Genomic DNA, 20,543 nt, shown 5'->3' with positions numbered 1-20,543 from the left:
GCTTAGATAGGGTGGACAGTGAGAGCGTTTTTCCTCAGATGGTGAAAGCTAACATGAGGGGACATAACTTTAAATTGAGGAGTGATAGATTTAGAACAGATATCAGGGGTAGTTTTTTACTCAGAGATTAGTAGGGTGTGTGGAATGGCCTGCCTGCAACAGTAGCAGACGTTAAGGGCATTTAAATGGGCATTGGACATAAATATGGGCAATAATGGAACAGTGTAGGTTTGATGGGCATCAGATTAATTTCCAAAGTTTGCGCAACATCAAGGGCTGAAGGGCCTGTACTGTGCTGTAACGTTCTACGTTCTACGTTCTAACTTTGAATCGTGCCTCACTGACTGACTTCTCAAAGTTCTTCCTCAGTTCTGGAGCTGTCTAACTCACAGGGCTGCTCAACAGCTCTTGAGTTCTATCAGAGTCCCAACTGCACAGAACCAGTAGTTACCATCTCAGTCACCAGCTGAACAGCTATTTTCTGCATGGACTTTGCTTCTGTCTCCTCACTCCAACTAACTGTGTTCTGGGAAGATTTCTTCAGTGACCTCTGAACTGTTTTGAGTAACCTACTGAGAACCTCGCTAAAAGCCCCACCCCTATTGCTAGGCAGAACCAAACACAAGTTAGGGAATAAGCCAAGAGGCTCCTAAAAGAGATATTTGTATCATCTACAGTCACAGGTGACGTCCCGGCGGACTGGATGGTGGTTAATGTTGTGTCTTTATTTAAGAAAGGCTGTAAGGAGAAGTCTTGGAATTGTAGACCAGTGAATCTGACATCAGTGATGGTTAAGTTGTTGGAGCGGATCCTGAGAGATAGGATTTACATACATTCGGAAGGGCATGGACTGATTAGGCTTTGCGCGTGGGAAATCATATCCCACAAACTTGATTGAAGTTTTTGAGGATTTGACCAAGAAGGTAGATGAGGACAGAGTGGTAGATGTTGTCTACATGGATTTTAGTAAAGTCTTTGACAAGCTTCCACATGGTAGACTGATTACTAAAATTAGATCACATGGGACTCAGGGAGAGCTTGCCAACTGGATACAAAATTAGCTTGACAGTAGGAGGCGCAGGATAGTGGTGGAGGGTTGTTTTTCGGTCGGAGGCCTGCGACTAGCAGTGTTCCACAGGCTACTGAGTCCACTTTCTTTTTGTGGTCATTTATATAAATGATGTAGATGAGAATTTAGGAAGCATGATTAGTAAGTTGGTGGATGACACCAATATTGGGGTATGGTGATCAGTGAAGAAAGGTATCTAAGATTACAAATGGATTTTGATCAATTGGGCCAATGGCAGATGGAGTTTAATTTGGATAAATGTGACATGTTGCATTTTGGTAAAAATAAACAAAGGCAGGACTTGCATAGTCAATGGTAAGGCTTTGGGTAGAGTTGTCAAACAGAGAGACCTAGGGGGTTCTGGTACACAGTTCTTTGAAAGTTGCTTCACAGGTAGACATGATGGGAAAGAAGCCATTTGCCACACTTGCCTTCATTAGTCAGAGTATTAAACATAGAAGTTGGGATCTCATATTGTGGTTGTACAGAACATTGGAGAGGCAACTTTTGTGGTATTGTCTTCTGGCCGCTCTGCTAAAGGAGGGACATTATTAAATTGATGAACCTGCAGAAAAGATTTACAGGACTGGGGGGTTTGAGTTATAAGGAGGGACTGGATAGGCTGGGACATTTCACTGGAGCGTAGGAGATTAAGGGATGACCTTTTAGAGGTTTATAAAATCATCAGGGGCATAGATAAGGTGAATAACAAAAGTCCTTTCCTTAGGGTAGAGGATTTGAAAAATAGAGGGCATATTTTTAAGGTGAGAGGAGAAAAATTTAAAAGAGACCTGTGAGGCAAATGTTTCACACAGAGGGCTGTTCATATGTAGAATGAACTGCCAGAGGAAGTGTAGATTCAGGAACAGTAACAACATTTTTTTAAAAAAACATTTTGATAAGTATTTGATTAGGAAAGGTTGAGAGACATATGGGACGAATGCAGTCAAATGGGACTATACTTTGGGAACTTGTTGGCATGGATGAGTTGGACTGAAGGGTCTGTTTGACGCTATCAATCTATGAGCCCCAATATTGTCAACACCAATCTGATTCATATCAACCAATCAATCTCCAAGGTCACTGGGTTGTTGTAGAATAATAGAATACCTACAGTGTGGAAATAGGCCATTTGGTCCATCAAGTTCTTGCATGGTCTCCAAAGAGAATCCCAACCAGACCCACCCCATCTCTGTAACCTTGCATTCTCCATGGCTAATCCATCTAGCCTGCCCATACCTGGACAATTTAGCATGGCCAATCCAACTAACCTGTATATCTTTGGGCTGTGGGAGGAAACTGGAGCACCTGGAGGAAACCCCATGCAGACACGGGGACCATGTGCAAATTCCATACAATTGCCTGAGTGTGGAATTGAACCCAGGTCTCTGGGGCTGTGAGGTAGCAGTGCTAACGACTATGCCACCATGCCACCCCTACGTGCATGTTTTAATGCAGAGCTATAGATAGTGCTGATGGAGGCTGTCTTTCCATTAGATGGCTGACCAGGAAACTTTCATACTCTTGCAGCCTATCAGTGGCAAATGTTGGAACAATTTACAAGTTGATACTGAATCTATTTGGCTGTGTTGTGAATGTAACTTCTTTGGTCAGGAGCTCTGGAGTGGAACTTGAACTTGATGCTTCTGGATTAGAGGCAGTGACACTACCAACAGTGCCACAGGATCTTCTGAACAGCTTATACCATATATTCTCAGTTTAGGACTAAGGTATTGTTGTCCTGGGAAATGATTAGCATTTCTAAAGTATTGTTTTGTGATTGATTTTCTATTATTGCAAGATTCAAATGAAATCTGACATACTGAGGTGTCTACAGGATGAAGATGATTTTTTGGGGCACGTTTTCATTGGGTGACTAGCTTTGATAACACATTTTTCCCAGTTGTCCCAGTAAAACCATACACTGAGAATTCAATACATGCTGACCCTGACTTGTCCATAAAAACAAAGATTCCAATTTCCAATGACTTTCTATCCAATTATAAGTGAACAGATTATTATTATATAAGTTAGCTCGCTGAGCTGGAAGGTTTGTTTTCAGACGTTTCGTCACCATGATGAGGTAACATCATCAGCGACAGTCTCCGGTAAAGCACCCACCTTAAGAAACCAAGACCTGTAAATAGAGAGGTGGGACATATCACCAGAGACTCTCACTGATGATGTTACCTCGTCATGGTGACAAAACATCTGAAAACAAGCCTTTCAGCTCAGCGAGCTAACTTACATACTTATTATCAACCTGAGCTACAAATCTTCTCAAAAATTGTGAACAAATTATTGTCAAACCCAGTCAGTTAGTCCATTGCTTTAAACCAACAGATTATTGCAATGACTTGGGAATAGAGAATAAGGGACAAAATAATTCCAGAACTTCAAAGTGGAGGAGACAATCATTATTTTATTATTTTTTGGAGGTGAAGGACCTCACAAAAAAAATACAAACACTGCAAATGAAACTCCATACCATTTTAATGTAAAGACCCTGTGATAGATAGAATGCCAAGCCTGCAAGTCAGCAATTGAAGTTTACAAAATCCAGTGTTGCTGTTGAGACAGCAGCACGTTTAGGAATATCAATGACAGCTGAAGATGGGCAAGGCCTGCTCCATTGTTCGTAATTTGAAACATTCGTGACCACAGGCTCTTCAGATAAAAATGTGAAACGAAAGAGCCCATGCAAAAACTCTTTTAAACAAACTAACCTATCTCTACATTAGCATGTTTGTCAAATTAACTCTTCGGCAGTCTATAACACTTACGTGGAGATCAGACAAAAGAAAACATAAACCACAGATAGAACGTACAGCCTGCACAGACCAGCTAAAACAGCTTTGAAAAAGACAATGATATTTGAATGCAACAATAAGAGCTTAGAAAACAATTTAAGAAATGGGTTGATGTTTCTCAGGCACTTGAAAAGATGCTAGCAATTCCTGTATTACATTGTGCTTTTTTTCTAGCTGAACAGAGATTGACTTGATGTTGCACATAGAGACACCACCCGAAGCCCCTTCACTCCTGTTCTGTGATGCTCTGGTGCAATCTGCTAGCAAAATAGCACCGAGGAACTGGCGAAGAATACCTTCTAAATCTGGGAACAGGATTGATTACAGAGATTCCTTGGAGCAATGTTGGTTTCCCAATGTACAGGCAGTTCTTTAGACTTACAGCTCATTTCTAACTTATTAGCTTTCACTAACAAATGCACATTGTCACCGAGTGTCCTGGTTCAGTGAGATTGGGCTCCAAAGATGATGGGTCCATCATGGAATTCTAAGTTCCTTCTAATCCATGCGTTTAGATCATTCAACTCCAGAATCCGGAGACATCAGAATCTTCTTGTTAAAATATTGTTGCCCTTTGCAGTTTTTGTATTTTTCGTATTAGGTAGAAAATATTTCTTGGAATGGCTAGGAATATTCCTCATTGATGGGGCTGATGCAGACAGAGGCTCACACTAATAAAATGAGATGATATGGGTTCAGGAAGGTATTAGTTTCATTAGTACCCACTTTTACTTGGAGCTGAGGCTGTATTCAGTATTCCTTAAATCAGGCAAACCTATAACTTGCCATTAGTCATCACAATTAGGTTACATCTGTGTGTGTGCGTGCTCTCACTTTAAATTGTGTGTCTTATTTGAAATTGACAAATGAGTTACATTTTCCTTTCCAACCTTTGGTTGCATCAGTTTTTTTTTAAAGTAGGCCTGATTTCCAAAACTGTACCAGCCTGGGCTGTTTCAATCCAGCAGCCAAAGATGTACAATTCAGATTCACAATGTACACTTGTCACTCACTTCCAATGTGGATCTCAAAGTCTTGGCCCTTGTCAATAGCTGTCATACCCTTGAAGATGACAAATGTAAATCTCAAAACAAGCCATCTAATCAGAGGCTAATTTGATTCATTCTCATGAGGCCTCACTTACAAGGGCAACATTTATTGCCTGACTTTTCTTATCCTTTGAAGGAAACAGTCCAATGCACTGTGCAGCTTGCTGGGCTGCACGACTGGGAGATTATTAGCTTGAGGCTGGAGTCACATATAGGACAGCTCAGAAAAAAAACAATAGGTTTCCTTCCCTAAAGGACACCAGGGAAAGAGCTTCTCTGACAATTTGACAATGTCATGGCTGCCTTCATTGACACCTATTTCCCAACATCGTGTTCTTTGCACTGAAATTAAATTCTCAAACTCACCCAAGTTGGGACTGAAATAATCTTCTCTAGATTATTAGTGCACCCACTGCATTGCTACATATAACCACACCACCACACCTTAACTTCTTATCTAGGGTTACCTATCTTCCACTGATTCGCCTACAGTTCATATCCACCATTGCTTCTTCTAGACTTGCTGCCTTCAATTATTTTTATCTCGTGAAACCAGTTTCCCCAAACGATGAAGATTTTGATCACAGAAATATTGAAACTAGGAGAAAAAGTAGGCTTTTCATCCCTTTGAACCTGCTCATCCCCCCATTCCATGTGATCACGGCTGATGATCCAACTCAGCACCGTCTTCCCATTTTCTCCCCATACCTTTAGTCTGAAGGACAATAACTAAGTGGTTATTGAAATCATTTGGCATTTTTGACCTCAACAGCTTTATGTAGCAGCGAATTCCACAGGCTCACCATTCTCTGGCTGAAGAAATTTCTCCTCATCTCAGTCCTAGGTGATCTACCTCATTCCATAAAACTATGACCCCTGGTTCTGAACTCCCCGGTCATTGGAAACATCCTTCTTTGTTTACCCTGTCTAGTCCTGTTAGAATTTTGTAGGATTCCATGAGATTACACCGCAGGACACCTCAGTCCTCTAAATTCCAGTGAATAAAGTTTTAACCAATCCAGCCTCTCTTCATATGTTAGTCTTCCCATTCCAGAACTGTTCAAAATAGTATTGGCCAACCTAAACTAAAAGGGGTTAGACTAACATCAGAGGAATTCACAGCTTTTTAAAAAAAAAATCACAGCAGAGAACAAATAGATAAATAAATAGTGTCCATTTTGTTCAGTTAGCCTATGGTTGTGAAGAGTTCTTTAGTTGAGTTGGGTACAATTATCCTTCCCCCGCTGTTGAGAGGAGAAATGAGGAATGTGACCACATTAAGAGCTTGAAATCAAGAAAATTGTTCCAAATGTTTATTACGCTGTTTTCCAGGTCAACTGAGTTTGAATTTAGCAGATATTTTTCACAGTTAACTAATCAACCCTGAAATCCTTGCTACCCAAAGAATTTCAAACTAATTTTCTACTTTTTATTGAACCTTCTGTGAAGAAGAAGCAATATTGCCTATCCTGGTTTTGTGTGGAAAACAGCTAATGATCAACAGCAATTGTTGTTGAACTTCAATGCAGTTGAGTTATTACTGTCAGTATTGGTGGCCAAAAGCCTTGGCCAGAGATCTGTTATGGATGGGACCTAGAAATGGTGTAAAATCTTCATTGCAGCATTGAGTTAAAGGGGCTTTCTCCAGTTTTCAGTGTTTTGGCTAAACGTTCGAGCTCAGTATCTCGGCAGCTGTCTCGGAAGACTAGCCTTAGTGATGTCAGTGAACCATTCCATCTTCAATTGTTTAAAAAAAAACCTTACATTGTCTCATTTGACATGACGCCACTGTCTTGCTTTACAAGGTGCTCAGAAGAACTGCTTCATATTTGAAATCAGAGCCAATGCCCAAGCTGTGTAAATAACTTAAACAAAGCTCTTTTGAGAAATTGTTACAGGAACATAGGAACAGGAGGAGGTCCTTTAGCCCATTGTGACTGTCCTACTGTTGAATATGATCATGGCTGATCGAACATTTGAATGCCTTTTATCCACCCCATCCCCATAATCTTGAACACCACTATCATCAAAAATCTGTCAATTTCTACCAGAAAAATACTCACATACTGAGCTTCCACAGCCCTCTGTGGTAGAGAATTCCAAAGATTCGCAACACTCATGGTAAAATTATTTCTTCTCAGCTCAGACCTAAGTGGTATCCCTTTTAATTTTCAATTATGCTACAGATTCCTACCTAGCGCATCTCCAACGCGCCTCCCCCAAGTCCCTCCTCCCTACCTTTTATCTTAGCCTGCTGGACACTTTCCTCATTCCTGAAGAAGGGCTTATGCCCGAAACGTCGATTCTCCTGTTCCTTGGATGCTGCCTTATTGCTGCACATTTCCAGCAACACATTTTCAGCTCTGATCTCCAGCATCTGCAGTCCTCACTTTCTCCTCCCAGTTTCACTAACCAGAGGAAATATCTTACCGGCATTTACCCTTTATTATTTTGTAGATTGGAATGAGGTGTCCTCTCCTCCTTCGATACTGTAGAGAACACAAGTCCAGTTTCCCAAATATCCCTTCCCGGGACAATAACAGCATCCCAGGAACAAGTCAGGTGAACCTTGTTGTTCGCCCTCTCTGGGAATAATATCTTTCCTGAGATAAGGAAACCAAAACTGCACACGGTCCTTTAGGCGGAGTCTTGCCAAAATCCTATACAATTGAAGCAAGGTGTCAATACATCTATATTCAAATCCACTTGCAATGAAGACCAACATTCCATTGACCCTCCTAATAGCTTGCTACACCTGAATGTGAACCTTCTATCACTTACCAAGGACACCCACATCCCTTTGTACATCTACACTTTCCAAACTCTTACTATTTAAGAAATACTCTGCACATCTGTTCCTCCTGCCAAAATTGATATCCTCACATTTTTCTACATTAGATTCCATTGTGACGTTCTTACCCACTCACTAAGCCTGTCCAAATCCTCCTCAATTTGCTTTATATATTCCTCACAACACACATTCCCACTTAGCTTCGTATCATCTGAAAATTTCGAAATATTATATTTGGTCCCTTTCTCCAACTCATTAACATATATTGTAAATGGCTGGGGAGTACTAATCCTTCCCATATCCCATTAATTACAGTTTGTCAATTCAAGAAAGCTCCATTTATTTTCACACTCTGTTTTCTGTATGTTAGCCAATTTATACCAATACTTTCCCTCCCTTACATGTGCTTCAATCCTTCTAATCAATCTCCTGTATGGAATTCATGGAAAGTCTTCTGAAAATCTAAATATACTACATCCATATGATCATAAGACACTGGAGCAGACTTAGGTCATTCAACATATCAAGTCTCCTTCACCATTTGCTCATGGCTGATATATTTCTCAACCCCATTCTGCTGCCTTCTCCCTGTAACCCTTAATCCCCTTACAAATCAAGAACCTATCTATTGCTGTGTTAAACACATTCAATGACTTGGCCTCCACAGCCTCCTATGGCAATGAGTTCCACAGATTCACCACCCTTTGGCTGAAGAAATTCTTCCTCATCTTGGGTCTGAAGGCTCTTCCCTTCACTGTGAGGCTGTGCTTTCAAATCCTATTCTCTCCTACCAGTAGAAATGTCTTTTCTAAGTCCATTCTATCTGGATCTCTCTGTGAATTTCAATCAGATGTCCCTCCTAAACTCCCATGAGTACAGATCCAGAGTCTTTAACCGCTCCTCATATGACAAGCGCTTTATCCTGGGATCATTCTTGTAAACCTCTTCTGAAATGTGGTATATTCTTCCTTAGATACGGGGTCCAAAATTGCACACCAGATTTCAAATTTGATCTGACTAGAGCCTTATACAGTCCCTGCTCTTGAATTCTGGTTCTCTTGAAAGGGACGTTCCGGTTCCCTTTATCAATTGTGTTAGTAATGTCTTCAAAAAATTCCAACAACTTTGCTAAACAGGATTTTCCATTCATCAATCCACCCTGAGAAGCCCAACCTGATCGTTATCATGGCTGTGATTTCTTATGTGCCCTTATGAATAGTAAACTGAGGTTGGAAATATTATTACTAATAGAGGCACCTGGGTTGACTGGACAATCTCAATCTAGGTTCCCAAGAAGAATGCAATAAAATTGAAATTGAAACCAGGTCAAAGATTTGAAATTATAATTCTTTCCGAATATAACTCTAGCAAGCTGAGTCTCACTGGGTTACATAAGCTGAAAGGCCTAACTACATGTGATTGTTCAGACTTCGTTTATTCTTTTACCTAGCAGTTATGAAGCATCAATCCAATCACTTAATCACGGGAATTTGGTCTTATTAAATGCACCCCATCAATGCAGGTCTGGACAATTCATTGCTTTCCAACAAAAACCACCCCTGACAATACAATTTGCACTCTAACCCCTGGGTAAGAAACAAAAAGTCACTGTTGTCGATTTGTGGGTCAGGAGCACGATTCTACTTCCTTGATAAGGGTCATTCAAATTTTTTTAAAAATCAAATAAAAGGCAGGTGTCCCCATCTGACAGGGATACAATAAACTGGGAAAAATAGAAATAACATTCCCAGGGGTTTATATTGAACTACAGTTCACCATCAGCACTGCCCCATTGGTGACCACTGAACCGCTCAAGCATTGCCAATGGATACGAGAACGTGGGCATAAGCAAGAGAGGAGATGTAACACAACAAGGAGCTCAACTCTTACCAGCATTCAGTTGTCACAGCTCATTAAGGAGCAAAACCTAGTTAGAGAAAACAACACTAATGACAAACCAGCTCCTGAGGGGATACTGCTCCGAGTGCTGCACTATCCCTGAACCAGTTCAAAGATGGGTGGCAGGTCCCATTACTTTCTTCCCTGCACTTCCACCCCACGTTACAGAATTGCAACTTTGAACAGATGGTGAATACAGGCTTTACACAGAGCAACTCCTGATCACCTTTGCCAGTTTACATGCCCTACACTTTTGGCTGTGGGCCCACGGAATTCAACCAAATCTGCATGTTGTAATACAGGATATTTTGAACCATTTCAGGACTGATGCAACATAGGTTTCCAGGATTTACGCCACCAATATCCTCAACTTCAAATCAGTCCCCTGATTCTGCCAGGAAAACACTTTGCTGCTCTATGTATCACTCTCTCAGTTATAAGGCCTGCAAACTGTCAAAACCATGTTGCATTAGTACGAGCTGGACACAGACCTCCAAAACCTGGATGCCTAGTAACAGAAAGAAAGAATAAAATACAGAAACTAAGAAGGAACTAAACCTTGGCTGACCTAAATGGAAGAATAGTCCTTCAGAATACATTAAATAATAGGCTTATTCTCCTCCTGTTACTGGCTCATTCCTTAGTTTTCAAGAGCATAAGGCATCAACAGTATTTTTCGTATTCGTGGGTAGACTAGACGGTGACCTCAATCTCAGTACAATACTGAGCAGAGCACGAGCATACTCAATACTAGTTACTTTTGGCAACCCATTTCATTATTAAGGGTGAGAGTTCTGTGAGGGAGGATGGAGGCCAGAGTTGTGGTCCACTGGGTTTTCAAATGCTGACTTGTCCCAGTTGGATCTTTACAGTGTCTTCCAGTGGGTTCCATTCCTTTTTTTCTTCCCAGAACCCCATCCCTAGATTTCCCCTCTCAACACGTAGAGTTACACCACTGTGCTAATGGTGGAGGAGGCCTCTGATTTCCTCTGCTTGCTAGGTAGTGACTTCAAGTACTCAAGGTGCCGTCTTGCGTCTTCTTGATTCTGTCTCACGTAGTATACCAGGTAGGAGATGACCATGGTGAACCAGCCGAACATGGTGATCAGCATGGCCACGTCGGTGGTCTTTTTGTGAACGTTGCAGAAGTTCACGTGGTGTGCGACCTCCAGGAAAGACTTCTTGGCATGTTCCTCGGGGTAGGCGGTCGCACAGATAATGTCATTGGACAACCCGATTTTAATGTTCACCGTCTTAATCATTTCCTGCAGCCTGCAATCACAGAACCAGGGGTTGCCTGAAAGTTTTATACTGGCTTTCAGTCTACTGAACACGTCCTCATTCACCGTCTCCAGTTTATTGTGTGAGAGATTCAGAATCTTCAGGCTTTCGTTCAGACCACGGAATGCCCCAGTCTCCAAGTGCTGAATGGCATTATTGGACAGATCCAGTTCCTCAAGCTCCCGCAGATCCTTGAAAACATCCCGTGGAATAGACGTTATTTGGTTGGAATCAAGGTAGAGCTTCCAAGTATTATTTGGAATGTCCTTGGGGACCTCTCTCAGGTGCATGTCACTGCAGCGGACAATCAACCTCTTCTCTGGCTCGGCACAGTAACAGCCTTTTGGGCATGTTGTCGCTGAGTTAAAGCAAAAGGTCATCAGAACAAAACTTTGCAAAAGCAGCCACATGGCGACAGAGTGCCGCAGGAATCGGTTCCTCAGCTCCATTCTGCGGCATCAGCATATTCCTGGAAATCCTCCAATTCAAAAGCACAGCCCAGTGTCTGTGGGACCTTCTGCGAACACGCTCTTCAATCTGAAAGGGGGGAAACAAAACAAGTTTAGTAAAATCCATGGTCTGAATTGATATTTATCCGAGTGCATTCCCAAGAAGTGTGCCCGACACTAAAGACGCTATATTAATGCAAGTTGCTGTCATCAATCGATTGCTGTTGGTATTTTTTGCTCCTGGATTTTAATTCTATTAAAGGAAAGATTAGTTTAAATTACTTTTCCAAAACCCACACAAAGTGCTGCAGATGCTGGAATTCTGAAACAAAAGCACATTAGTCAGCTGGCCAGGCAGAATCTCTGGAGAGACCCCGAGTTAATGCTTCAGATTGATGTTTCGATGAATAGTTGTCAAACTGAAACTGCGTTTATCCAGCCCTGACTTTTATTCCCAATACCCACATTACAAATACATCAATTTTTAAAAGACTTTATTGTTTCTTTTTTAATAAAGCGGATTTCCGACGCTAATATATCCCTGCCATTCAGCTGTTCTTGTTCATTCATAGGATTCAAACAAGGACAGTGTTGGTCACTGGGTTCTTCCAGCTTGCTCTGTCATTCAACAAGATCAGGGCTGATCTGATTTTAACCTCAGCTCTACATCCCTGAATATCCCTGATAATTTTCCATCCCCTTTCTCCTCAAGAACCTATCTCTGCCTTAAAATATTTAAAGATTATGTATCCACTGCCATTTGAAGAAGGGGATATTAAAGTCTCACAAATGTCAAAGAAATGTTTAAAGCACGTCCCCTCTCAATGTTTTAAACTATGACCCTTAGTTCTAGATTCTCTCAGAAGAGGAAACATCCTTTCAATACCACCCAGTAAAGTCCCCTCACCATCTCATGTATTTCTATTAAGTGATCTCTGACTCTTCTAAACTCCAGAGGATACAGGGCTAGCCTGTCTAGACTTTCCTCATAAGGCAATGCGCTCTTTCCAGTTGCTGGTCTCCTGAACCTTCTCTGAACTGCTTCCAATTAACATCATTCCATAAATATAGCGATCAGCACAGTTCACAGGACAGGATGTGGGTATTGCCTGCTAGACCAAAAAGCATGGTAGACTGGTTAGCAAGATGAGATCACATGGAATCCCGGGAGAGCCAGCCACCTGGATAAAAAAACTGGCTTGAAGATAGGAAACAGTGGGTGGTGGTGGAGGGTTACTCTTTGGACTGGAGGCCTGTGACTAGTGGTGTGCTGCAGGGATCAGCGCTGGGTCCACTGCTTTTTGTCTTTTATATAAATTATTTTGATATAGGAGGTATGGTTAGTAAGTTTACAGATGATACCAAAATTGGAGGTGTAGTGGACAGTGAAGAAAGCTACATCAGAGAACAACGGGACCTTGATCAGATGGGCCAATGGGCTGAGGAGTGGCAGATGGAGTTTAATTTAGGTAACTGTGAGGTGTCACATTTTGTTAAGGCAAATCAGGGCAGGATTATACCATTAATGGTAAGGTCCTGGGGAATGTTGCTAAAGAAAGAGATCTTGAGGTACAGGTTCATAGCTCCTTGAAAATGGAGTTGCAGGCAAATAGGATAGTGAAGAAGGTATTTGGTATGCTTGCCTTTATTGGTCAGAACATTGAGTATAGGAGTTAGGAGGTCATGTTGCGGCTGCATAAGATATTGGTAGGTCACTTTTGGAACACACTGTTCAGTCTGGTCTCCCTGGTACAGAAATGATGTTGTGAAACTTGGAAGGGTTCAGAAAAGATTTACAAGGATGTTGGTAGGTTTGGACGATTTGAGCTACAGGGAAAGGCTGAATAGGCTGGAGCTATTTTCCCTGGAAAGATGTTAATAAATTGGAAGCAGTTCAGAGAAGGTTCAGGAGACCAGTAACTGGAAAGAGCACATTGCCTTATAGAGATTTATAAAATTATGAGGGGCATGGATAAGGCAAATAGCCAAGGTCTTTGTTCCAAGGTAGGGATAAAAAAAACTAGAGGGCATAGGATATATGAATAGGAAGGGTTGAGAGGGATATGGGCCATTTGCTGGCAAATGGAACTAGATTAACTTCGGTTATCTGATCGGCATGGACAAGGTGAACTGAAGGGTTTGTTTCTGTGCTGTACAACTCTATGAGTCTATCTATCGTCCATTCCCAATTGTTCAGAGGGCAGGTAAGTTTCAACCACATTGCTGGGATCTGGAGTCACACGAAGGCCAGACCAGGTAAGAACAGCTTCCTTCCCTAAAGGACATTTGTGAACCAAATGACTTTTTCCTGACAATGGAATCATGTATATCATTAAACTCTTAACTCCAGATTGTTTTTAATGAATTCAAATTCTGCCATCTGCTGTTGCAGGGTTCGAAGCCAGGTCTCAAGGACATTACCTGGGTCTCCGGAATAACGAGTATACCACTAAGTCATCGCCTCCCCAATAAGAATATTGCCGTGATGCCGCTGACGGAGAAGACCTTCTGTACCCCAAAGTAACTCCGATCCTTTTTAGAGTATTGCAAATTTTCACTGGCTGGGAAAGCCAGTCCTGCACTACTGAAGCAATGAGCTAAGCCAGCTCATATGCTTCCAGTGGTCAAAGAAGTACAACTTACAAAGAAAATATGCAAAGATGCAAAGGTTTATAGAGGGAGTTGACAAGCCAGCTCAATTGTTTACTCCCTTTTCCACCGATGCATTCTGACTGTAGTATGTACCATCCAAACTGCAGCAACTCACTGAAACTTCTTCGATAGCAGCTGCCAAATCCACCACCTCTAACCCCCTTAAAGGACAAAGGCAGCAGGTATATCTGAACACCACAAACCTCTGCACAATTGCCTCCAAGCCACAACCTGGCTTAAAATGCCATCGCTGTTTCTTAACTGCTGCTTGGCCCAAATGCTGGGACTCCCTTCCTAACAGCACTGTGGGCGACCTTCTCAACATCACTGGGCAGTGATAGAAGAAGGTGACTCTCCACCAGATTCACAAGGTCATTTAGCAATGGGCAATGAAATGGTCAACAATGTCCACAAAAATATTTTTAAAAGAAGGGCCAAACAACTGCATGTGTTGGCAGACTCAGTTGTTGGAAACTCTGCTCTAATGCTATCGATGCTCACAGCACGTGGAGTACCTCCTACAACATGAACATTCATGAGTCCTCTGAAAGCAAGTTATGATTTTTTTCAAAAATACATTACTTGTTGCATTTTCTATTTTGCAATTTGGGAAGACAATTTACCTAATGAGTGCATGATACTGCTGCGATACTTAGATGGAAAGGATTCTTAAAACATCGTTGGTATTGGCTGGCAGGGAAGTGGCAGAGGGAACAGGACTGAAGATTCCCAACCAGTTGGCATGGGCAGTGTAACTTACTGATAGGCACGGCAGAGAAACTCGTACATTAACATCAGCGGATTAGAATGCTTCATGATCTGGGAAGCCAGTCTGTCAACAGCGCAGGAACCTGCCAACTTAAGTGCAAGTTTAAACAAGCAAACTGATCCTTGCAACTCCCTTGGTAAGCCATTGGCAAAGTGAAGCAATGCTGAACATCTCAGATTGCATCCCTAGCATCAGTGATGAGACAGAAATTGCTTCCCTTGATTGGCCACAGAATAGTGAACGTCCCTGTCCAGTCAACTTGCTGTGGATCACTGTGGAGGTGAATACCCGTGTTGGTTCTTCCCCTTCCTCTCTCATTGTGTTGGGCAGAAGATCCACAGAAGACATAAGAAAGCAATATCTGTTGCTATATTTTCTGCCAGGGTTTCTGCAGCTGTTGGCTAGTGTGAAATGTTCCTTCCTGACACTGGGAAATGTTGATACCTCCAGTGATGAGAAAATTGGTGCCTTATTTCGTTCTGGTGAGCCGGTAACAACAGGAAGCTGCAGGATGTGGCATTGAGGCCTGAGAGTTGCTAATAGGATGGTTCAACTTGCTGTTGTAAATTGGGCTGAAGCTCTGAGGAAACTGCATAAAAAGATGTGTTGGCAGTCCCTCAGGAGACATCATGGGAGGCATTAACCATGGGGTCATACAGCAATGCAGCACAGAAAAGGCCCACTGAATCAACACTAATCCCACTGTCCAGCACTTGGCCCACAGTCTGGTGGTGTTGGTTCAAGTCAACTATCATAAGCCCCAAGACATATAAAAGTCCTTACAGTTGACTGCAACAAAATATTTTCCTCTAAATCTCAAAGGGTCCTGACTCCCACTCTACTCCTCACATTGTCCATCTCTTTTGAGCAAGAATATCAATTGAGAAATTACTTCTACAAAATTATGGATAATTCAGTAGTTGCAGATTTTCTTATAATGAATTGCATTGAAATTGCTCCAAATTCATTATAAAATGTTTTAAGTCTTTCTCTTAGTAGCATCAAGTTATAAAGTGAAGAGTCAAAATCACCCTAATATAAGAAAATTGCAAAAATCTGACTTTTCAAAGCATATATTCTCATTTTGTAAATTGAAATATTCAATGAGGCACCATTGATTTCATTCTAGCTAACATTGTGACTCTAATTCCAGAAACTGATTATATATCTGTGATTATTGCATTGACAACTGTGTTACCATCTTATGTGTGCAGAGGATCGATTAAGATGAGCATTAACCAAACATTGAAATGTAATTTCTGAAAAGATTTTAAGACCTTGCCTTAGCTTGACCCCATAAAGAAAAGTGGTTCAAGATGAATTATATGCACAATAAGAGTGCATTGTGCTGTTCCTCCATTTTAACATCTTAAAGTCTTCCTGGAGCTACTGTAAAGTCCTTTCCCAGGCTTCTGGTGATAGAAGAAAGTGAGGACTGCAGATGCTGGAGATCAGAGCTGAAAATGTGTTGCTGGAAAAGCACAGCAGGTCAGTCAGCATCCAAGGAACAGGAGACTCGATGTTTCGGGCATAAGCCCTTCTTCAGCCCTGAAGAAGGGCTTATGCCCGAAACATCAAATCTCCTATTCCTTGGATGCTGACTGACCTGCTGCGCTTTTCCAGCAACACATTTTCAGTTCTGGTGATAGTCTAATGCAGCAACAGCAAGAAAGACATTTGTACATTCATCTAGTGTTTTCCAAAACCACCGATTACAGCAGTTACAAAGTGCTTTTTGAGCACAGTCACTTTGGCAATGTTAATAGAGACATAGAGATGTACAGCACGGAAACAGACCCTTCAGTCCAACTTGTCTATGTCGACCAGATATCCTAACTCAATCTAGTCCCACCTGCCAGCGCCCACCCCATATCCCTCCAAACCCTTCCTATTCATAAACCCATCCAAATGGTCTTTTAAATGTTACAATCTTACTAGCCTCTACCATTTCCCCTGGCAGCTCATTCCATATACATACCAACCTCTGTGTGAAAAAGTTGCCCCTTAGGACTCTTTTATATCTTTCCCCTCTCACCTTAAACCTATGCCCTCTAGTTCTGGATTCGCCCACCCCAGGGAAGAGACTTTGTCTATTTATCCTGTCCATGCCCTTCAAGATTTTATAAACATTTATCAAGTCACCCCTCAGCCTCCGATGCTCCAGGGAAAACAGCCCCAGCCTATTCAACCTCTCCCTATAGCTCAAATCCTCCAACCCTGGCAACATCCTTGTAAATCTTTTCTGAATCTTTTCAAGTTTCACAACATGCAACAACCAATTTACAAACAGTAAGCCCCCACAACAAAAAAAGTGAGAATGGCCAGAAAATTGTTTTGTGATGTTAATATTAGTCAGGAAGACACTGGGGATAACTTCCTACTCTTCTTTGAAATAGAACCATCAGATCTTTTCTGTCCAGCAGAATGGCTTCAGTTTAACATCTCTAAAAGTTGTTAACAGATCAAACCAGTATTCCATCAGCACTACACCACAATTTCAGCTTCAATTTAGTGCTCAGGCTCTGCCACTGGACATGAGTGTAACCTTGGGACTTAGAGACTGGAGACCAGAGACCACATCATGGAGGCTTGAAAGTAACAAAGTAGGTAAGGAGCCCCATGTGCCTTACCTCCCCACCTGCATGCAACAATCAGACAAGTTGTGGTCCCAGGAGATAGGGAGAAGAGAAATCAAGGCAAAGATTGGAAGTTGCGTTGTGCATTGTTCTTTGAAGATGTTTTACCTTTGCAATTTAAGTTAAGCCAATAGAAGAGGGTTCTGCTCATAATACTTAAGCATAGCTTTCTGTAAATTTGCAAGTATCTGAAACACCGATATTCTTAGCTTTTGGTGATTTACCTGATGTAAATGCACTAAAAGTGAACCTTTAGACCCACATAAGTTACAGGACAATGAAGTTATTGAGTTTGATCATAAAGGTTAATCTTTGCTGATAAGATTGTCATGATGTCAGGGATATACCTAACCCAAAGCCTGTTATTTGGATGCTCATGCCCCAACTTTAAAAGTGCTTTCCTAAATTTAAGTAAATTTTCCTTTTCGACAATGGGAGTAAACAGTTTGTGTTTGAAAATTCTCCATTGTCTGCTGCCATCCTTCCCTACCCAGAGTTAAGGGTGAAAACTGTCTCACTGTCAACATGGCATATGGTGTGGTGGGGTTGATCAGAACCATCTGAGATGCTTCTCACTGTCACTGATCCTTCTTAGGGGTTTTTAAATCAAGTTACTGGCAGCTCACCATCACCTCCTCAAGGGCAATTAGGAACAGGCAATAGAATACTGGCCAGCCAACAATGTCTATGTCCCATGAGTGAATATATTTTAAAAACCTTCAGGAGAAAAGAGGCTAAATCTGGATAAACAGAGCAGATTTATTACACGATGGTTAGTTACATCACATCTAAGAATCATGTTTGTCTCTCATGGGACTTCAGGTTCAAGAGTAAGCACACATTACAATTGGGTGCCTGGACATACATGGTTCTCCAGCCTAGAACAACACCTGGTTAGCTTCTCCCAGGAACAGTCCTTTATACCCTGATGGGTGGAAGTTGTTTTAGAATGGAGGAGAAAGTGAGGACTGCAATTGCTGGAGATCAGAGCTGAAAATGTGTTGCTGGAAAAGCGCAGCAGGTCAGGCAGCATCCAAGGAACAGGAGATTCGACCTTTTGGGCATAAGCCCTTCTTCAGGAATGAGGAAAGTGTGTCCAGCAGGCTAAGATAAAAGGTAGGGAGGAGGGACTTGGGGGAGGGGCGTTGGAGATGCGATAGGTGGCTAAGATAAAAGGTAGGGAGGACAAGTCCCCCAAGTCCCTCCTCCCTACCTTTTATCTTAGCCTGCTGGACACACTTTCCTTATTCCCGAAGAAGGGCTTATGCCCAAAACGTCAAATCTCCTGTTCCTTGGATGCTGCCTGACCTGCTGCACTTTTCCAGCAACACATTTTCAGCAGTTATTTTATAATGTCAGTTAACTCTTTCAATTACCAACTGCCTTATACAATGTACCCCATAGGTATTGAAAACTTGTCCAACACAAATAGAAATGAAATGCCTCTGTGTTCACTCCCTGGTCTGTGTTGAAGGTAACCAAGGTTAAGTTGGCCAATTCAGACACATGGGGGACACAGTATGAGGCAGAAAGGCAGGTAGAGAATACAGCTTTTCCATCAACACAAACTGAACTGTGAATCCCTACAGTGTTTACACTGACTGGAGCTCTAACCTTAGACAAGCTAAATCCACTTATTTATATCCCCAATGTGCTAAGTTCATTCTATTTATACCCTCAAAGCGGACATGAGTCAGACAATGATCTCAATCTAGTGACTGTAACAGTATGTGAGGTCAATTTCTGTTCCTCAGGGTGTTAAAGACTTAGGAAGTACGACAGCTAAACAGTTATTTCCAAATAATACATCAGAGAGCGATAAAAGCAAAACTTACCTAATTATGAGTTAGCATGGACTGGGCAGGTCTGAGCAGCCTTTAAACCGCTGTCAGTTAGCTGGCAATACATTCTCAGCCCTCTACGTAATGTACAGACCTCTTACAGCTCTCAGTCTCCACCTCTCATAGGCAGGCTGGCACTTTCAATATCCAGCTTACAAAAGCAACAAAAGGAAAATAAAACTTACATTTACACAGCCAATTTCACCAGCATCTGACTTCCCAATTATAGCCAGTAAAATATCTGATAAGTGCAGTCAATGTGATGAAGGAATCACTGCAGCCAATTTACTCACAGTAAACTCCCAGAAATAGCAATGTGGTAGTGACCTGATGATCTATCTTTAACAATGTTGATTGAAGTCCATATTAATTTATTTAGTGAGTTTGATTTTGACCAAGACACTAGAAAGAACTCCGCTGCTCTACTTTGATGAAGTATCAGTGGAAAAGTTTACTACTGTAACTCTTGGTACCCACCCCATAAGGAACAACTGCATACACAGGCATATCCCACACATCAATCATTGCCACATCCACGACTACTCCTGTAGCTTCTCCAGTCAATGCCAGAAGTTTGGCATCACTTTAATTGCACTAAGCAACAGAGAGGAAAGGAAATCATAATTTGCCAGCCGAATTCACCCCAATTCCCAAGCTGTGCTTGGATGTCAGTCTCAGTGAGATTTTAATGTTTTCTTCCAGTGCTGCTTCTTCAGCATGATCCAGTATGTTAGGGCTGAAAATGTGTTGCTGGTTAAAGCACAGCAGGTCAAGCAGCATCCAAGGAACAGGAAATTCGACGTTTCGGGCCAGAGCCCTTCGTCAGGAAGGGCTTTCCTGTTCCTTGGATGCTGCCTGACCTGCTGTGCTTTAACCAGCAACACATTTTCAGCTCTGATCTCCAGCATCTGCAGACCTCACTTTTTACCCCAGTATGTTAGGGCCAAGTCAAGTGAGCCCCTGGGCTGCCTGGATAGTTCACAATGTAGTTCCCAAAATTCTTAATCACAGATTCAATGGCTTGATTCTGACATTGAGGAATAAAGTTTGTCTTAATTATTTCAGACAAAATGGATTTTTTAATCCATTATGTGTTATTTAAAGTAATTATGACAAACAATTCTCTACATGAGACGTAATTGAGAATTTCACTTCTTGAAGAAATCCAATTATATACCATCACCATTTGCTGAATCGTCTCTATCTTGTGTTATTGAAGAAACTGTTGATAAATCACAGACAAAATTAATTCAAGAACTTGTAACTGGTTAAGGACAGCACAGACTTAAATTGGATA

General features: G+C 41.7%; 1 protein-coding gene across 1 annotated transcript in view; it reads right to left on the bottom strand.

The window, feature by feature from the left end:
* Positions 1-3,541: 3,541 nt before the first annotated feature.
* The window catches only part of lrrc3ca (leucine rich repeat containing 3Ca), a 70,758-nt gene continuing 53,756 nt past the window's right edge, over positions 3,542-20,543 (bottom strand). Inside the window, exon 2 of the mRNA XM_060848768.1 lies at positions 3,542-11,436. Within this exon, the coding sequence (XP_060704751.1) occupies positions 10,566-11,348 (783 nt within the window). The 5' untranslated portion in view covers positions 11,349-11,436 and the 3' untranslated portion in view covers positions 3,542-10,565. The remainder of the gene's footprint in view (positions 11,437-20,543) is intronic.

The sequence above is a fragment of the Hemiscyllium ocellatum genome, chromosome 32 (genome assembly GCF_020745735.1).
Source record: "Hemiscyllium ocellatum isolate sHemOce1 chromosome 32, sHemOce1.pat.X.cur, whole genome shotgun sequence".
NCBI classification, from domain to species: domain Eukaryota; kingdom Metazoa; phylum Chordata; class Chondrichthyes; order Orectolobiformes; family Hemiscylliidae; genus Hemiscyllium; species Hemiscyllium ocellatum.
Note: the sequence above shows the minus strand (reverse complement) of the source record. Positions and strands in the feature narration are given on the sequence as shown.